This window comes from Oncorhynchus masou, chromosome 16 (genome assembly GCF_036934945.1).
Source record: "Oncorhynchus masou masou isolate Uvic2021 chromosome 16, UVic_Omas_1.1, whole genome shotgun sequence".
NCBI lineage: Eukaryota > Metazoa > Chordata > Actinopteri > Salmoniformes > Salmonidae > Oncorhynchus > Oncorhynchus masou.
In genome coordinates this window covers 10,105,857-10,124,986 of record NC_088227.1, presented here as the reverse complement: position 1 = coordinate 10,124,986, position 19,130 = coordinate 10,105,857, and the positions used below count along the sequence as shown (strand labels likewise).

The window sequence follows — 19,130 nt, the reverse complement described above, 5'->3', positions numbered from 1 at the left end:
AGCTGGAGCGTCGCAATAACAGTGCATTTTTAGCTGCAACACTGGAAGCGTAGCTTTTGCAGGCATGAGAAGAACGCGAGACACTTTATCAAGTGTTCTTGGGCGTGAACGGCATGTCAAATTCTTGAAAGTAGAACCAGGGCGTAAACTTACACCGAGCAACACAAGCCTCTCGCGGAGCCACGCCGCTTACGCCCAGGTTTCATTGACATCAATGGGAGCGTCTCGTGCTCTGAAACAGTTACTCGTCCAGTGTAGCACGCCTGTAACTCCCGGTTCCCATTTGAGAGAGTAGGCTAGAGTTCCAAAGGTGCATGCTAGGACTGTGGTCAGGTCACTTCTCGGAAGGGGTTAGTTTGTCGGTCTAGGTAGTAGGAGGGCAGCATTAGCGAAGGGAGTAAAAAGCCAGAGTTAGGGACAAAAATCAGATGATTTCAGTACCTGCTTCTTTTTCAAAGACGGTACCTTTAACGGCTTGGAGAGGAGAGAGAATGAGAGGTGGAAAGAGAGAGGGAAAGGTGAGGAGGGAGTGGCATACAGCAGGTGTTCATCAGGGATGGATGTGGGTAGAGAACATTAGGAAGACATACAGCTGACAAACATCATCGTTGTAGTGGAGAAAAAACATTAAGGAGGTAGACATCTTCAAGACAAGAAATAAGAGAAAAAGAGAGTGGATTGAGAGAGAGGGAGAGAGAAATACAAAGAAAGAGTGGAGAGAGAGAGAGACAGAAATACAAAGAAAGAGAGTGGAGCAAGAGAAAGGGGGCATGTCTCCATCATGAAGATGAGAAAAATGTGTTTGATATCTGCAGGGTTCAGTGGTTTTTAGGACAGTTTGATGCTGAGGTAGCAAGGTCATTGTGTTTCTGTGTTTGTCGGGGCGGGGGGGGGACGAAGAAAGAGCAGCATGTTTTTGTAACAGAGGGATGTGTTTCTTGTGAAATTAACTTCTCTCTTAGAATCTACGAGGACTGACTTTGCTCATAACTTCTTTATTGAGGAAAAATGTACTTCCCACGACAGTGATATGTTGTCGTCTCACCTAGCTATCTTAAGATGAATGCACTAACTGTAAGTCGCTATGGATAAGAGCGTACGCTAAATGACAAAAGTGTGAAATGTAGAATCCGATCAGAATGTTCTGATGTTTAAACAATCTGAATCAGAAGGTTCAAACAAGCATGTATAAGCTAATTAAAATGTACATGTTTATACATCCAGAGATGCCATTCTAGATGCACTACTATCTATGCACTATGACGTACTGGCTAAGTCTAATACTTACGTGTCCACTGCTCGGATCCCGGGGAAAGCCACTTTTAAGTGGGAATGGACGTGGTGGAGGTGCATGAACAGGGAAAGTGCCCACGTACTGGCGTGGCAGCTGGTAAACATGATGGGGGAAATATGGCTAGAGGGAAGGGGGAATACCAGGGAGATAGGAAACACGTTTAACATGGGGTAAAATAAAATATAAACAACACTTAAAGGAGTCTGATGATGAGATATGAGAAACAGACTGAGGCAAATTAAATTAAAACAGGCAAATTAAATACATTCACAGCCAGTCTAATACACTGTATTTATGCATGTAGTGACTTCAGAAAGTATTCACACCCCTTGACTTTTTCTACATTTTGTTGTTTTACAACCTGAATTTTGGGCCCACACAATACAGCACAATGTCAAAGTGGAATTATGTTTTTCATGTTTTTTTGTGTGTGTATTTTTTAAAAATTAATAAAAAAATTAAAAAGCTGTAAAAGTATTCAACCACATTGTCATGGCAAGCTTAAATGAATTCAAGAGTAAAAATGTGCTTAAAACAAGGTTATATGGACTCTGTGTGCAATAAGTGTTCAACATGATATTTTAATGTCTACCAAATTTCTGTACCCCACACATACAAACATTTCAAACACAGGTTCAACCGCAAAGACCAGGGAGATTTTCCAATGCCTCGCAAAGAAGGGCACCTATTGGTAGATGGGTAAAAAAAAAAAAAAAAAGCAGACACTGAATATCCCTTGGAGCATGGTGAAATTATTAATTACACTTTGGATGCTGTATCAATACACCCAGCCACTACAAAGATACAGGCGTCCTTCCTAACTCAGTTGCCGGAGAGGAAGGAAACTGCTCACGGATTTCACCATGAGGCCAATGGTGACTTTAAAACAGTTACAGAGTTTAATGGCTCTGATTGGAGAAAACTGAGAATGGATCAACAACAATGTAGTTACTCCACAATACTAACCTGACTGACAGAGTGAAAAGGAAGACTGTACAGAATAAAACTATTCCAAAACATGCATTCTGTTTGCATTATGGCACTAAAGTAAAACTGAGGCAGACTCATCCATTGCTTAAAAATATTACATGTTTGCATCAAGGCACTAAAGTAATACTGTAAAAAAAAAAAAAAAAAAATTAACTTGCCCTAAATATAAAGCGTTATGTTTAGGGCAAATTCAACACAACACATCACTTGAGTACCACACTTCATATTTTCAAGCATGGTGGTGGCTGCATGGATGGCTGCATGGGTATGCTTGTCATCAGCAAAGACTAGAGAGTTTTTTTTTAGGATAAAAAGATACAGATCAGAGCTGAGCCCAGGCAAAATCATAGCGGAAAACCTTGTTCAGTCTGCTTTCCACAGACCCTGGGAAAACAAATTCACCACTCGACAGGACAATAACCTAAAACACAAGACCAAATATAAACTGAAGTTGCTCACAAGGACAACATCGAATGTTCGGCCTAGTTACAGTTTGGACTTAAAATCGTCTTGAAAATCTATGGCAAGACTTGAAAATGCTCAACAACTTGACAGAGCTTGAATATTTTTTTAAAGAATAATGTCCAAATATTGTAAAATCCAGGTGTGAAAAGCCCTTTTGTTACTTTTACTCCCTTTTCTCCAATTTTGTGGTATCCAATTGGTAGTTACACTCGTCTCATCGCTGCGACTCCCGTACAGACTAGGGAGAGGCGAAGGTCGAGAGCCGTGCGTCCTCGCGACAGAGCCTGTACTCGAACCCAGAATCTCTACTGGCACAGCTAGGACAGCGATGCAGTGTCTTAGACCACTGCGCCACAAGACTTACCCAAAAAGACATACAGCTGCTATCGCTGCCAATGGTGATTCTAACATGTATTACTCAGGGATATTTCTGTATTTAATTTTCAATACATTTGCAAAATTTCTAAAAACATGTTTTCACTTTGTCATTATTGGGGTACTGTGTGTAGATGGGTGAGAGAAAATACATATACTTCATTTATTTTGAATTCAGGCTGTAACACAACAAAATGTGGAATAAGTCAAGGGTTATGAATACTTCCTGAAGGCACCATGTGTATGTTACATTACAGATAACTGAGACATTACAAAACTATAAATAACATGACAGCTCTGTAAATGATATACTAAAAGTGTCCCGCAAAGTGAGACGATAACATAAAAATGATTGGAAGGGTGGTGGGAAATGCAGGCAAAGTCATGGGTTGAGGTTCAAAGCACTTTGCTTTGTTGCAGAGGCCATCACGTGTCCTCTTAATTTACAGCATTTCCCTCACTCAGACAACAAATAATTAGCAAGTTGCCCAATTAGCGAGAGGGATGGGGTCAACTTCCTGTCGTATGCGGTGCTCAAGTTCAGAACGTCTGTCAGTCAAATATCGCATGTTACTGTGCAGCTGCATTCCAATTAAGGCACTTATCTAAGGCCCTGTAAATTCTGTGATGCGGAAAACGCGGACAGAATCATGAATCCAGACATTAAAATTAAATTCAACAATATTAAAAATGGTTTTGAACTTAGTAGGATATAAACTAAATGAATTTATAATTAATTAATTTCCCAGAGTTTATCATAAGACATGAACAGAATGCATCAGTGATTCGTATTTCCTGCAACTTTCTGATAAAGCAACAAGAATTCCCCATCTGTGTTGCGCACATCTACCACTTTGTGTAGCCTATCGCAATGATGCTAATGACAAGTCTTCTGGTAGATGGAAAGGCTTTCCCTAAAACCTTCTCAATTTAAATGTTAACTACAAAGTAGCCTATGCTTACCTGGCAGAATGATATCATGATTATTTGCATCAATCCAGTGGGTATTTGATTTGCAAATGCTACCAACACATGTGCGCTACAAAAACATAGATAATGCCACCTAGCAAGAGGCTGTTTAGAATTAAAAGGGTAGATACAGCCAAAATTCTATAATTTTTCCCAGACCTCAAAAGTGGCCTTCTGATGTGGTTTAAGCATTTTTTGTGGACTTAGAACATCCAATTTTGCTGTTTATCTATAAAAAGAGCGAAAAACGGAATATACAGGGGAAAACGGAAACCAGGAAAAACTAAACGGATAAAAAAACTATTTTGGAAAAACTAAACCGCATCAAGCAAATAATACAATTGATTTTGTAGGGCCCTACTTATCAGTGCCCAAATCTGGGTATGAGTGTAAAGGGCTACAGGACATTCTACTCCAACATGCATGAACATTTAATTAATTCTTATTCTTTGAAACGCATCTGGAAATCAAGGGCAGTTCAATAGTATCTCTTGATGTCAATGACATCACCAGCCAAATCTATATTAACCCCAAAAATGATATAGCTAGCGTAACGTTACTGCATTTTAGCGTACGCATACATGTAACTGCCAAAATAAAGGAAACACCAACATATAGTGTCTTAATAGGGCGTTGGACCCACACGAGCGAGAATAGCTTCAATGCACCTTGGCATAGATTCTACAAGTGTCTGGAACTCTATCGGGGGGATGCGACACCATTCTTCCACAAGAAACTCGGCGACGATTTAGCAGCAGGGGAAACACTGGACACAATATAGGCCTAGAGTCAGAATCTACAACTGAAGCTTAGGTCATTCCGTTTGGAACCAGGCCCTTCTCAGAGTCCTGGAAATGAAAGGACCATGATGTTGACGACATGGTGGTGTTCTTCCCTATACACTCACCCTGTTGTAGAAGGGGTGCTGGGGGCCAGCTATGCCACTGTAGTAGCTGCTGTGTGGCGGTGGGGACACCACCCCGGGCGGGTTGAAGGGCCCGTTGAAGGAGGGGGAGTAGGCGGACATGCCTGACTGCTGGCTGTAGACGGAGGTAGGGCGGGGAGCGGCCTCTGGCAAGGGCAGACTGGGATAGGTCACTGCTCCGATGCTCATCTGCTCCCTGGCAGCACGCACATCTGGGGGGGGGGAAGAAGAGGGAGAGATACAGGCAAAGAGAAATGTGAAATTCAAAATAGTAAAAAAAAAGTCATTTAACTCTTCCAGTCTCTTTCAGAAATCATCCAAAAGTCAACTGCTGTATTCAGGTTGCCTACGTCATGTCTACAAACAATTGTGTGGAACTCAAATGATTTGGCACACAGACACAGTAAGCTAGGCTCCCCTTCACCTGCGGCATGCACGTCAGAGAGCGAGAGAGGGAAAGAGGGACGCTGACAGAAAAAGTTTTTACAAAACTCAGATGTTGTAAATCGACTAATAAGTACATTTGATAAGTAGTTTTATCACGTATGAACAGGCTTACATCTAAAATGCACTGAAAACAAACCTGAAACAAACTATAGTACCTTTATGACTCTCACTCACCTGCGATGATCTCTCGTAGTTTGGGGTCGAGGTTGACGGTGCAGGGCAGGAAAGTTCTCATGTCGCGCGAGTTGAGGACCGGGGTACGGGAGGAGAGGAACACCTCGAAGCTACGCACATCCCCGTCAATCTCCAACAGGGGCTCCACATCTTTAGTGGTGGGAATGTTTTTGGAGATCCTAAAAACACCAGAGATAAACATTGAAAAAGCCATTACAGATGAGGAAAGAGCTATAGCTATTCTAAACTGAAAGGCTGCTTCTTTTGTCTGGCACACTTTTATGTAGCTTACCCACAAAAGACTTAGATACAACATAAAATATATCTTTATCCAAAACATGTAGGTACGGGAAGGAGGTTACAGGAAATGAAATTGCAATAAGGAAAATAATATCATTTTAAAAATAAGAAGAAAATAAGAATTCTGTGAGCTTCATGGATAAGACAGACATAAAATAACATTTCAAGTGACAATAAAGGAAGTTTGAATCATTCAGGGGAACATTTTTTTAATGGAATATAACAGTTGAAGTCGGAAGTTTACATACACTTAGGTTGGAGTCACTAAAACTTGTTTTTCAATCACTCCACAAATTTCTTGTTAACAAACTATAGTTTTGGCAAGTCTGTTAGGACATCTACCTTGTGCATGACACAAGTAATTTTTTCAACAATGATTTACTGACAGATTATTTCACTTATAACTCAGTGTATCACAACTCCAGTGGGTCAGAAGTTTACATACACTAAGTTGACTGTGCCTTTAAACAGCTTGGAAAATTCCAAAAAATGATGTCATGGCTTTAGAAGCTTCTGATAGGCTAATTGACATCATTGAGTCAATTGGAGGTGTACCTGTGGATGTATTTCAAGGCTTACCTTCAAACTCAGTGCCTCTTTGCTTGACTTCATGGGAAATTCAAAAGAAATCAGCCAAGACCTCAGAAAAACAATTGTAGACCTCCACAAGTCTGGTTCATCCTTGGGAGCAATTTCCAAACGCCTGAAGGTACCACATTCATATGTACAAACAATAGTACGCAAGTATAAACACCATGGGACCAATCACCCATCCTACCACTCAGGAAGGAGACTGTCTCCTAGAGATTAATGTACTTTGGTGCGCAAATAAATCCCAGAACAACAGCAAAGGACCTTGTGAAGATGCTGGAGGAAACAGGTACAAAAGTATCTATATCCACAGTAAAATAAGTCCTATATCGACATAACCTGAAAGGCCGCTTAGCAAGGAAGAAGCTACTGCTCCAAAACTGCCATAAAAAAGCCAGACTACGGTTTGCAAATGCACATGGGGACAAAGATCATACTTTTTGGAGAAATGTCCTCTGGTCTGATGAAACAAAAAGATAACCGTTTGGCGGAAAAAGGAAAAGCTTACAAGCTGAAGAACACCATCCCAACCGTGAAGCACGACGGTGGCAGCACCATGTTGTGGGGGTACTTTGCTACAGGAGGAACTGGTGCACTTCACAAAATAGATGCCATCATGAGGACGGGAAAATGATGTGGATATATTGAAGCAACATCTCAAGACATCAGTCAGGAAGTTAAAGCTTGGTCGCAAATGGGTCTTCCAAATGGACAATGACCCCAAGCATACTTCCAAATTTGTGGCAAAATGGCTTTGGGACAACAAAGTCAAGGTATTGGAGTGGCCATCACAAAGCCATGACCTCAATCCCATAGAATATTTGTGGGCAGAACTGAAAAAGCGTGTGCGAACAAGGAGGCCTCGAAACCTGACTCGGTTACACCAGCTCTGTCAGGAGGAATGGGCCAAAATTCACCCAACTTATTGTGGGAAGCTTGTGGAAGGCTACCCGAAACGTTTGACCCAAGTTAAACAATTTAAAGGCAATACTACCAAACACTCAATTAGTATATGTCAACTTCTGCTCCACTGGGAATGTGATGAAAGAAATAACAGCTTAAATAAATCATTCTCTCTACTATTATTCTGACATTCCACATTCTTAAAATAAAGTGGGGATCTAACTGACCTAAAACAGGGAATTGTTACTAGGATTAAAATGTCAGAAATTGTGAAAAACTTAATTTAAATGTATTTGGATAAGTTGTATGTAAACCTCCGACTTCAACTGTACATCATTATATATTCTCGGGAGCACCCTTTAAAAAAAAAAGTAAAACACTAAATGTAATTTTGCAGTGACTACGCTTTTGTCTGATGGGTAATTTAAATGAAACTACAATAATCCAACCAATTGGACGCAATTATAATGATGATTCAACCAATTAAACAAAACCTTATTGCACATTTTCAAAACAGATCTTTCTCATTTAAAACAAAACCCTCACTTCATGAGGATCTTAGTTTTGGGGGGATTTGGAGAGGGGGTTGGGGACCACAGTACCTCTGGTAGATGGTCTTGAGGGTGACCTAGTGTTAGGGGGTATAGGGGGACTACAGTACACTACCTTCCCTAGATGGTCTTGGGTGTAGTTTTAAAAGGACAACATTACCTCTCATAGATGGTCTTGAGGGCGGCCTGGTCGGGAATGCCGTCGGTCTCCTCCAGGAATAGGATGAGCCAGGAGGTCCTGTAGGGCCACGTCTCAGTAAGGTTGATCCACGATGCCAGGCGGTCCCAGTTGAACGTGATCTGATTGGCCCTTAGCAGACGACCTGTAGACAAACAGAATAGCATTGTGCCAGTCATCCTGGAGAAAACAAACAGTGTTTCCTCCACAATATATTATTCACAATCATCTGTCCATTAATCATTTTCTAGATGGCCAATTGTGGTTTATGTAGTAAACCCAGTGACAAACATGGGGGTAGCTACTGTGTGTGTGTGCGCGCACGCGTCTGTCTGCCTGCATGACTGTGTGTGTTTGTGTCTGACTGTGTGTGCCCCACCTGTGACAGAGACTATGTTGAGCAGCCTCCGCATGGTCTGGGGACTGATGTCACTGAACCAGTCCTCTGTCACCAGCAGCTTGCTCAGGTCAAAGGACATCTGCCGCGTCACCGTCCTCTGCATCTGCCTGCGCCTGTATGTGTCCTATACACAGACAGAGAAACCATATATTAACTTTGTTCAAAAGTCAACTTTGGGCACGAAAAAAGGTCAAACTCTGCCCCTTTCTCAAAATTCTAACAGAAATGGGGCGTGCCTTTGGTGGTTCATCGATGTGCCATTCTGGTAATGTGTGCCGCGACCGACATAGCTAGTTATTTAGCCAAGCTAGCCACTTTAGCTAGCCACTAACTCCTTAAGTGTGTGTGCTGACATCATTTCACAGGATTTGTTTTAAGACGGAAGCTGTAGAGATCGGTAAGACATGGCACTTCTGTAGCCTAATATCTTATTCATCCATTTGTTTTTAAGCATTAAATGACCTGGTATGATGGTGATCATCAATCTGACCACAGAGACTCAGGACCCCCATTCAACACCCCATCTGAAAGATGGCACCCTACAAAGGGCAATGTCCCCAATCCCTGCCTTGGGAGCTTTTTTTCAGACCAGAGGAAAGAGCTATGTTATTGGTCCTGGATGCATCCCAAATGGCACCCTATCTCCTTTATAGTGCACTACTTATGACCAGAAAACAAAATGTCTGGTAAAAAGAAGTGCACTACAGAGGGAATAGAATCAAAGCACCTGCATATGACTGAATTTCCATGTGTAGATAGATGTGTGGTTATTATATTGATTTAAACATGCCCGATCTGAAGGCGTTTGATGATACTATTAGTGGCTGTGTTGACCCATATGCCAATCCTCTTCGGGAATCCACCAGGCCACACACACACACGGCAAGAAGTGCTCCAGCAGAAACAGTCACCCTGATGCTAGCTCCAAGTTGTTTACTCTTGCGTCATTTTTTACTTTATTTGCTCATGACGTTTCTGTGATTTCTATGACAGACATGCACTTCTGGACATCAGAACGGCGGTTACTCACCAGAAATATTGACTTTCCAGAACCATACACTTTTTTTTTTGTTCTCCAGAAGCAGTCCCATTCATTCTGGTAGCCCTACCAAAAATACAACGACGGAGGCGAGGAAGGAGAGCTGGCCGTTCTAGTCAGACTAAGGAGGGCAAATCATCCTCCGCAGTCTCTGGACAATAAGGTAGACAAGCTCAGGGCAAGGATTTCCCATCAACGGGACACAGACAGTAACGTAATACACCTGACTGAAACATGGCTCTCGGATTCCGTGCTGAATCCAGCTATCCAGACTGCTGAGTTTTCCCTACATTGCGCGGACAGGGTCGAAAGGAATTATCCAGGAAAAGTAAAATAGGAGGGGTTTGCTTCCTCATCAACAACACAATGGTGTGACTGTGGTAATGTACAAACCTTACAACTTTTTGTTCTCCCGATCTAGAATATATCTCACGACTAAATGTCGACCCCAAAATACTAACCCTTGCTGTCTCCCTGCACAGACCTGCACCTTTGAGATTATTTGCACCTTAGACTCTCCAAACATTCAACCTATACACACACAAACACCCATGAACACCCATAAACACAAACACACACACACCTGTTCTACTATTATTAATTCATCTGCACGACCAAGACACTACTTTATATTTGTACAGTCATACTTATAGCACATTCATTATCTATACTGTGTACCATATTGTGTACATAGAAGGCTGTTACTATGCATGCCTCTTCTTTTACTATTGTAATTATTGATAATTGTACTGCAATGTTGAGGCAGCTAGCAGACAAGCATTTCACTGTACCTTTTGTCCATGCTGTAAACTGTGTACGTGACAAATTAAATGAGATTTGATTTGACACACACACACACACACACACACACACACACACACACACACACACACACGCTCTTCTCTCTCTTACCCTGCGGTTTAGGGTGGTCTTGCTGCCAAACTTTGTCATTTCTCCGATGCTGTGCTGGGATAGCTTCCTGTCTAGCTCCTCATGCCAGCCTACAGACAGGAAAGATGTAGATGAGAAATCAGAGCTAATAACAGGATCAATCATTTGACACATTCAGTCATAGTCCCGATTTGGGAGCTACAGTTGTGTGCAATGGGAGTCATTTGGGTTTTGGAGGTGGCTGTACGTGTTCAGTGTCTGGATGAATGTGAATGAGCGCGTGTGCACGAGTCATGTGTGGCTGTGCAAGTCCATCTTTACCGTCTGAGTGGTACGGATTACCGTCTGAGTTGCTGGTGTCTCCGTTAGCAGGCGCTGCCACACACATCTTCCTGGCGCTACTCAACCCCCGGCTGTTGAGGAAGACGGGCAGGTGGACGATGTTCCTCATGTAGTCATGGCCGTTGATGTTGGAGTCCCTGAGCACGCTGTTCAGGTTCTGGTTGATGGCCTTGATGATGATGTGGGGGTCACTGGCGAAGATGGAGATGAAGGGGCCTTTGGAAAACAGCACCCTCACCTGGTGAAGCAGGGAGAAACAAGGTACATATGGTGAGGTGTGTGGGGAAAGAAAGGTGTGTGTGTGTTTAATTATCCTTGTGGGTACCAGAAATCCTCACAAGGATTGTAAAACAAGGGGGGAAAAAATCAGACAAGTGGGGACATTTTGCCAAACCCCACGAGGAAAAATGCTATTTTAGGCTTCGGGGTTAGGTTTAGGGTTACAATTAGGGGTAAGATATAGCGTTAGGTATAGTTTTAGGGTCAGGAGCTAAGGTTAGGTTTAGGGTTACAATTAGGGTTAGGAGTTAGGGGTAGGTATAGTTTTAGGGTTAGGAGTTAAGGTTAGGTTTAAGGAAAATAGGGGTTAGGGAAAATATCATTTTGGAAGGGAATCAATTTGGTCCCCACAAGGATAGCATTACAAAGCCGTGTGTGTGTGTGTATAGCATATTCGTTTTTCTATTTCTATTCCACAGCAGCCAGCTCCTAACTCCATTATCCAAATGTGCAAGACATTGAAATATTATATTTTGTGACTGCTGTCAAATGTCTCAACAAATTACTCTAATCAATGAGGGATGTTGCTTCTGACGACAAAGACATCTTACATAAAATATCCAATATTTCCTTTGACCAAAGATTGTATTTGTAAACAAGAAGCAGCAAGTTTAGATAAAATAAAATAAATTGATCAGATTACAGAAAATTGCATTACTGGAAATAATAAGAAAAATCATGACAGCTTCTGGAATCTTTGAGTAATGTATGTGTGTTCTTTCTATTATTGGGACAGATCGAAATAATTCCATTTGTAGACAAAGCACCACACAAGGTGAGGAGATGGGGAAGAACATATCAATGTTAGTGTTCAAGGTTATACAGTATACCCTACCAGCCTTTGACTATGTGTGTGTGTGTGTGTGTGTGTGTGTGTGTGTGTGTGTGTGTGTGTGTGTGTGTGTGTGTGTGTGTGACTGTGACTGTGTAAGCCCTGCCCAGGCCGCTCTGCCTCCTTAGGCGAGACATAGAAATCGCTGCCCCCCTCCTATCCCCGCAGAATCAGAATAGCGTAGCCTACAGCGTTGACTTGCAATGCAGTTTTGTGAATGCCCAACCATGTCATAACGTTTGTAAAACAGGCATTTGCGTTGGCTTTATTTGCCTAGACATTAGTCCTGACCAATGATTAAGGCTAAACACTTTGGCTATTTAAGATGGGCATATGAGCTACCCAAGTTTATCAGTTGTAATTGTTTGCATATTTGCAATGAGAATCAATGTGTTTACACAGCGAGAAATGCAGAAGTATTTTCTTATTCGCTATGATCAGCTCGTAAATTTAAAAAAAAAATAAAATTAAAAAAATGTACTAATAGGCTTACTTACATTCATGAGAATTTAGCCAATGGAGTGAAACTCCCGGACAGCACTCCTGAGTAGGGCTGTTGGCTGTTGATGTGACTGTATTACCACCACGCCGGCAGTCATGAGCATTGACCGCAGTAAAATTCCATGTGGCCGCTAAGTCACAGTAATCTCCTTTTATGCACTCTGGACATGCTTTGGTAGTACCCAACTCGCTAACGACGATCAGGTCCTAATGGCCTAGTACTCAGGACTTTACTGTCCCTCTAGCCACTCTGACATCAATGCAAATGAAAATCATATCAAAAACACACATCAAAGCAGTAGGCCTATAGTACTTTTAAAACTCACCTCACTGTGATGATCAATTAGAAAAAAGAAGTTCAACAGCAGGTTGAAACAGTGTAAAACATGGTTGTTGTGGATGTTTTTTCATAGCTACACAGAATGTCTCACCACCATGCGTTTCCATCTCCTCTCTCTCCTTTACTCCTTTCTCGAGCACGCAGACGGGCTGTCAACAGTTTAGTGAAATGTATTTAAATGCAAAAACACGTTACTGTAGATGTTCCCACGTAGACTTGACTTTGTTTCCCATATTAAGTACTGGGTAGCTGCAGGAACAAGGTTGGAGAGCCCATGGCATACAGAGTTTGGGCAGAATATCACAACGAGAGCATGCTCCTCAAACAGTGGTTGATGCGTGGAGTGAAGTAAGTGTTGTAATATTTACAGTGCCTTGCGAAAGTATTCGGCCCCCTTGAACTTTGAGACCTTTTGCCACATTTCAGGCTTCAAACATAAAGATATAAAACTGTATTTTTTTGTGAAGAATCAACAACAAGTGGGACACAATCATGAAGTGGAACGACATTTATTGGATATTTCAAACTTTTTTAACAAATCAAAAACTGAAAAATTGGGCGTGCAAAATTATTCAGCTCCTTTACTTTCAGTGCAGCAAACTCTCTCCAGAAGTTCAGTGAGGATCTCTGAATGATCCAATGGTGACCTAAATGTCTAATGATGATAAATACAATCCACCTGTGTGTAATCAAGTCTCCGTATAAATGCACCTGCACTGTGATAGTCTCAGAGGTCCATTAAAAGCGCAGAGAGCATCATGAAGAACAAGGAACACACCAGGCAGGTCCGAGATACTGTTGTGAAGAAGTTTAAAGCCGGATTTGGATACAAAAAGATTTCCCAAGCTTTAAACATCCCAAGGAGCACTGTGCAAGCGATAATATTGAAATTGAAGGAGTATCAGACCACTGCAAATCTATCAAGACCTGGCAGTCCCTCTAAACTTTCAGCTCATACAAGGAGAAGACTGATCAGAGATGCAGCCAAGAGGCCCATGATCACTCTGGATAAACTGCAGAGATCTACAGCTGAGGTGACTCTGTCCATAGGACAACAATCAGTTGTATATTGCACAAACCTGGCCTTTATGGAAGAGTGGCAAGAAGAAAGCCATTTCTTAAAGATATCCATAAAAAGTGTAATTTAAAGTTTGCCACAAGCCACCTGGGAGACACACCAAACATGTGGAAGAAGGTGCTCTGGTCAGATGAAACCAAAATTGAACTTTTTGGCAACAATGCAAAACGTTATGGCGTAAAAGCAAAACAGCTCATCACCATCCCCACTGTCAAACATGGTGGTGGCAGCATTATGGTTTGGGCCTGCTTTTCTTCAGCAGGGACAGGGAAGATGGTTAAAATTGATGGGAAGATGGATGGAGCCAAATACAGGACCATTCTGGAAGAAAACCTGATGGAGTCTGCAAAAGACCTGAAACTGGGACGGAGATTTGTCTTCCAACAAGACATTGATCCAAAACATAAAGCAAAATCTACAATGGAATGGTTCAAAAATAAACATATCCAGGTGTTAGAATGGCCAAGTCAAAGTCCAGACCTGAATCCAATCGAGAATCTGTGGAAAGAACTGAAAACTGCTGTTCACAAATGCTCTCCATCCAACCTCACTGAGCTCGAGCTGTTTTGCAAGGAGGAATGGGAAAAAATTTCAGTCTCTCAATGTGCAAAACTGATAGAGACATACCCCAAGCAACTTACAGCTGTAATCGCAGCAAAAGGTGGCGCTACAAAGTATTAACTTAAGGGGGCTGAATAATTTTGCACACCCAATTTTTCAGTTTTTGATTTGTTAAAAAAGTTTGAAATATCCAATAAATGTCGTTCCACTTCATGATTGTGTCCCACTTGTTGTTGATTCTTCACAAAAAAATACAGTTTTATATCTTTATGTTTGAAGCCTGAAATGTGGCAAAAGATCGCAAAGTTCAAGGGGGCCGAATACTTTCGCAAGGCACTGTATTTCTCAGCTGCTCATATTAATGTGTGGAGGTTAAATATTTCTAAGAATATTTTTGCATTCTGAGCGCCATCTTTTGAGTTGAGCTTGGGGGGGGGTGCCCTTGGGGAACGTGTACCGTGAAGGCGTTAAGCACACGCTGCGCTATAAAAGCGAAGTAGCCTACAAAACATTTGCTATTGGAGTGCATACAGATGACATGTCTTTTTCCCCCTGACCCCGTTCCTGCCCATTTGATAACAGGCCATTCTAAATCAAAACTAATTTGACATATTAGTAAAGACGAGATTAAATTGAGTATAGTCTGATGGGTGAAAATATGATCACTTGATGAGAACAGCTGTGTAGCCAGAGACAAGGGACAGAGCACAAGCTTTTTTTTTGCTACTTTCTCAAATCATCAAGTCTGTAGTTGCATCATGCAGCCCATATATGTTTCGATTTCTAAGGCATTCTAAGGTTTATCATTCACAACTAAAGTTGCCACGACTAAAATTGTTGCATATAGGACCTGTTTCTCAATTATCACGTACACGTTCAACACAGCCATTTCAGTCATTCTGTAACGGGAGAAATACACTTTCTATTTTATTCAATTATATTCTTCTTACTATAAAATCTTCTAAAATAAAAAAGTCACAGGCCTTATATGCATATATTGTCAGCTAAATGAACTAGCCCACAGCCTATGGCATGGAGCATAGCCAGATAACATAGGCCTACAGTAGTCAAACTCTCTTCAGTTCTTCTGAAATACATTTTTCATTCATATCATGTTTCTTTAGACCTGACAAAAATAAATCATGTATTTATTGTGATGGTATACAGTGGGGCAAAACAGTATTTAGTCAGCCACCAATTATGCAAGTTCTCCCACTTAAAAAGATGAGGCCTGTATTTTTCATAGGTACACTTCAACTACGACAGACAAAATGAGAAAAAAGAATCAGAAAATCACATTGTAGGATTTTTTATGAATATATTTGCAAATTATGGTGGAAAATAAGTATTTGGTCAATAACAAAAGTTTCTCAATACTTTGTTATATACCCTTTGTTGGCAATGACAGAGGTCAAACATTTTCTGTAAGTCTTCACAAGGTTTTCACACACTGTTGCTGGTATTTTGGCCCATTCCTCCATGCAGATCTCCTCTAGAGCAGTGATGTTTTGGGGCTGTTGCTGGGCAACACGGACTTTCAACTCCCTCCAAAGATTTTCTATGGGGTTGAGATCTGGAGACTGGCTAGGCCACTCCAGGACCTTGAAATGCTTCTTACGAAGTCACTCCTTTGTTGCCTGGGCGGTGTGTTTGGGATCATTGTCATACTGAAAGACCCAGCCACGTTTCATCTTCAATGCCCTTGCTGATGGAAGGAGGTTTTCACTCAAAATCTCACGATACATGGCCCCATTCATTCTTTCCTTTACACTGATCAGTCGTCCTGGTCCCTTTGCAGATAAATGTTGTTTCCACCCCCATGCTTCACAGTAGGTATGTTGTTCTTTGGATGCAACTCAGCACTCTTTGTCCTCCAAACACGACGAGTTGAGTTTTTTACCAAAAAGTTATATTTTGGTTTCATCTGACCATATGACATTCTCCCAATCTTCTTCTGGATCATCCAAATGCTCTCTAGCAAACTTCAGACGGGCCTGGACATATACTGGCTTAAGCAGGGGGACACGTCTGGCACTGCAGGATTTGAGTCCCTGGCGGCGTAGTGTGTTACTGATGGTAGGCTTTGTTACTTTGGTCCCAGCTCTCTGCAGGTCATTCATTAGGTGTGGATCTGATTTTTGCTCACCGTTCTTGTGATCATTTTGACCCCACGGGGTGAGATCTTGCTTGGAGCCCCAGTTCGAGGGAGATTATCAGTGGTCTTGTATGTCTTCCATTTCCTAATAATTGCTCCCACAGTTTATTTCAAATCAAATCAAAAAAAAATGTCAAACCAAATCAAATTTTATTTGTCACATACACATGGTTAGCAGATGTTAATGCGAGTGTAGCGAAATGCTTGTGCTTCTAGTTCCGACAATGCAGTAATAACCAACAAGTAATCTAACTAACAATTCCTAAACTACTGTCTTATACACAGTGTAAGGGGATAAAGAATATGTACATAAGGATATATGAATGAGTGATGGTACAGAGCAGCATAGGCAAGATACAGTAGATGGTATCGAGTACAGTGTATACATATGAGATGAGTATGTAAACAAAGTGGAATAGTTAAAGTGGCTAGTGATACATGTATTACATAAGGATGCAGTCGATGATATAGAGTACAGTATATACGTATGCATATGAGATGAATAATGTAGGGTAAGTAACATTATATAAGGTAGCATTGTTTAAAGTGGCTAGTGATATATTTACATCATTTCCCATCAATTCCCATTATTAAAGTGGCTGGAGTTGAGTCAGTGTCAGTGTGTTGGCAGCAGCCGCTCAATGTTAGTGGTGGCTGTTTAACAGTGATGGCCTTGAGATAGAAGCTGTTTTTCAGTCTCTCGGTCCCAGCTTTGATGCACCTGTACTGACCTCGCCTTCTGGATGATAGCGGGGTGAACAGGCAGTGGCTCGGGTGGTTGATGTCCTTGATGATCTTTATGGCCTTCCTGTAACATCGGGTGGTGTAGGTGTCCTGGAGGGCAGGTAGTTTGCCCCCGGTGATGCGTTGTGCAGACCTCACTACCCTCTGGAGAGCCTTACGGTTGAGGGCGGAGCAGTTGCCGTACCAGGCGGTGATACAGCCCGCCAGGATGCTCTCGATTGTGCATCTGTAGAAGTTTGTGTGCTTTTGGTGACAAGCCGAATTTCTTCAGCCTGCTGAGGTTGAAGAGGCGCTGCTGCGCCTTCTTCACGATGCTGTCTGTGTGAGTGGACCAATTCAGTTTGTCTGTGATGTGTATGCCGAGGAACTTAAAACTTGCTACTCTCTCCACTACTGTTCCATCGATGTGGATAGGGGGGTGTTCCCTCTGCTGTTTCCTGAAGTCCACAATCATCTCCTTAGTTTTGTTGACGTTGAGTGTGAGGTTATTTTCCTGACACCACACTCCGAGGGCCCTCACCTCCTCCCTGTAGGCCGTCTCGTCGTTGTTGGTAATCAAGCCTACCACTGCTGTGTCGTCCGCAAACTTGATGATTGAGTTGGAGGCGTGCGTGGCCACGCAGTTGTGGGTGAACAGGGAGTACAGGAGAGGGCTCAGAACGCACCCTTGTGGGGCCCCAGTGTTGAGGATCAGCGGGGAGGAGATGTTGTTACCTACCCTCACCACCTGGGGGCGGCCCGTCAGGAAGTCCAGTACCCAGTTGCACAGGGCGGGGTCGAGACCCAGCGTCTCGAGCTTGATGACGAGCTTGGAGGGTACTATGGTGTTGAATGCCGAGCTGTAGTCGATGAACAGCATTCTCACATAGGTATTCCTCTTGTCCAGATGGGTTAGGGCATTGTGCAGTGTGGTTGAGATTGCATCGTCTGTGGACCTATTTGGGCGGTAAGCAAATTGGAGTGGGTCTAGGGTGTCAGGTAGGGTGGAGGTGATATGGTCCTTGACTAGTCTCTCAAAGCACTTCATGATGACGGAAGTGAGTGCTACGGGGCGGTAGTCGTTTAGCTCAGTTACCTTAGCTTTCTTGGGAACAGGAACAATGGTGGCCCTCTTGAAGCATGTGGAAACAGCAGACTGGTATAGGGATTGATTGAATATGTTCGTAAACACACCAGCCAGCTGGTCTGCGCATGCTCTGAGGGCGCGGCTGGGGATGCCGTCTGGGCCTGCAGCCTTGCGAGGGTTAACACGTTTAAATGTTTTACTCACCTCGGCTGCAGTGAAGGAGAGACCGTATGTTTCCTTTGCAGGCCGTGTCAGTGGCACTGTATTGTCCTCAAAGCGGGCAAAAAAGTTATTTAGTCTGCCTGGGAGCAAGACATCCTGGTCCGTGACTGGGCTGGATTTCTTCCTGTAGTCCGTGATTGACTGTAGACCCTGCCACATGCCTCTTGTGTCTGAGCCGTTGAATTGAGATTCTACTTTGTCTCTGTACTGACGCTTAGCTTGTTTGATAGCCTTACGGAGGGAATAGCTGCACTGTTTGTATTCAGTCATGTTACCAGACACCTTGCCCTGATTGAAAGCAGTGGTTCGCACTTTCAGTTTCACGCGAATGCTGCCATCAATCCACGGTTTCTGGTTAGGGAATGTTTTAATTGTTGCTATGGGAACGACATCTTCAACGCACGTTCTAATGAACTCGCACACCGAATCAGCGTATTCGTCAATGTTGTTATCTGACGCAATACAAAACATGTCCCAGTCCACGTGATGGAAGCAGTCTTGGAGTGTGGAGTCAGCTT

At 42.5% G+C, this 19,130-nt stretch overlaps 1 protein-coding gene across 5 annotated transcripts in view; it reads right to left on the bottom strand.

Annotated features, from left to right (window-relative positions):
* kidins220b (kinase D-interacting substrate 220b) overlaps nucleotides 1-19,130 on the bottom strand; it is a 48,178-nt gene that overhangs the window by 8,987 nt on the left and 20,061 nt on the right. Inside the window, exons 20-27 of one of the 5 annotated variants that reach the window (XM_064990714.1) lie at nucleotides 10,814-11,072; nucleotides 10,514-10,602; nucleotides 8,542-8,686; nucleotides 8,145-8,307; nucleotides 5,640-5,818; nucleotides 5,001-5,230; nucleotides 1,289-1,414; nucleotides 442-474 (exon numbers count right to left, since the gene is read on the bottom strand). In XM_064990714.1, coding sequence (XP_064846786.1) covers nucleotides 442-474; nucleotides 1,289-1,414; nucleotides 5,001-5,230; nucleotides 5,640-5,818; nucleotides 8,145-8,307; nucleotides 8,542-8,686; nucleotides 10,514-10,602; nucleotides 10,814-11,072 — 1,224 coding nt within the window. The remainder of the gene's footprint in view (nucleotides 1-441; nucleotides 475-1,288; nucleotides 1,415-5,000; nucleotides 5,231-5,639; nucleotides 5,819-8,144; nucleotides 8,308-8,541; nucleotides 8,687-10,513; nucleotides 10,603-10,813; nucleotides 11,073-19,130) is intronic. The other 4 variants (XM_064990715.1, XM_064990716.1, XM_064990717.1 and 1 more) reach the window with 4 other exon arrangements.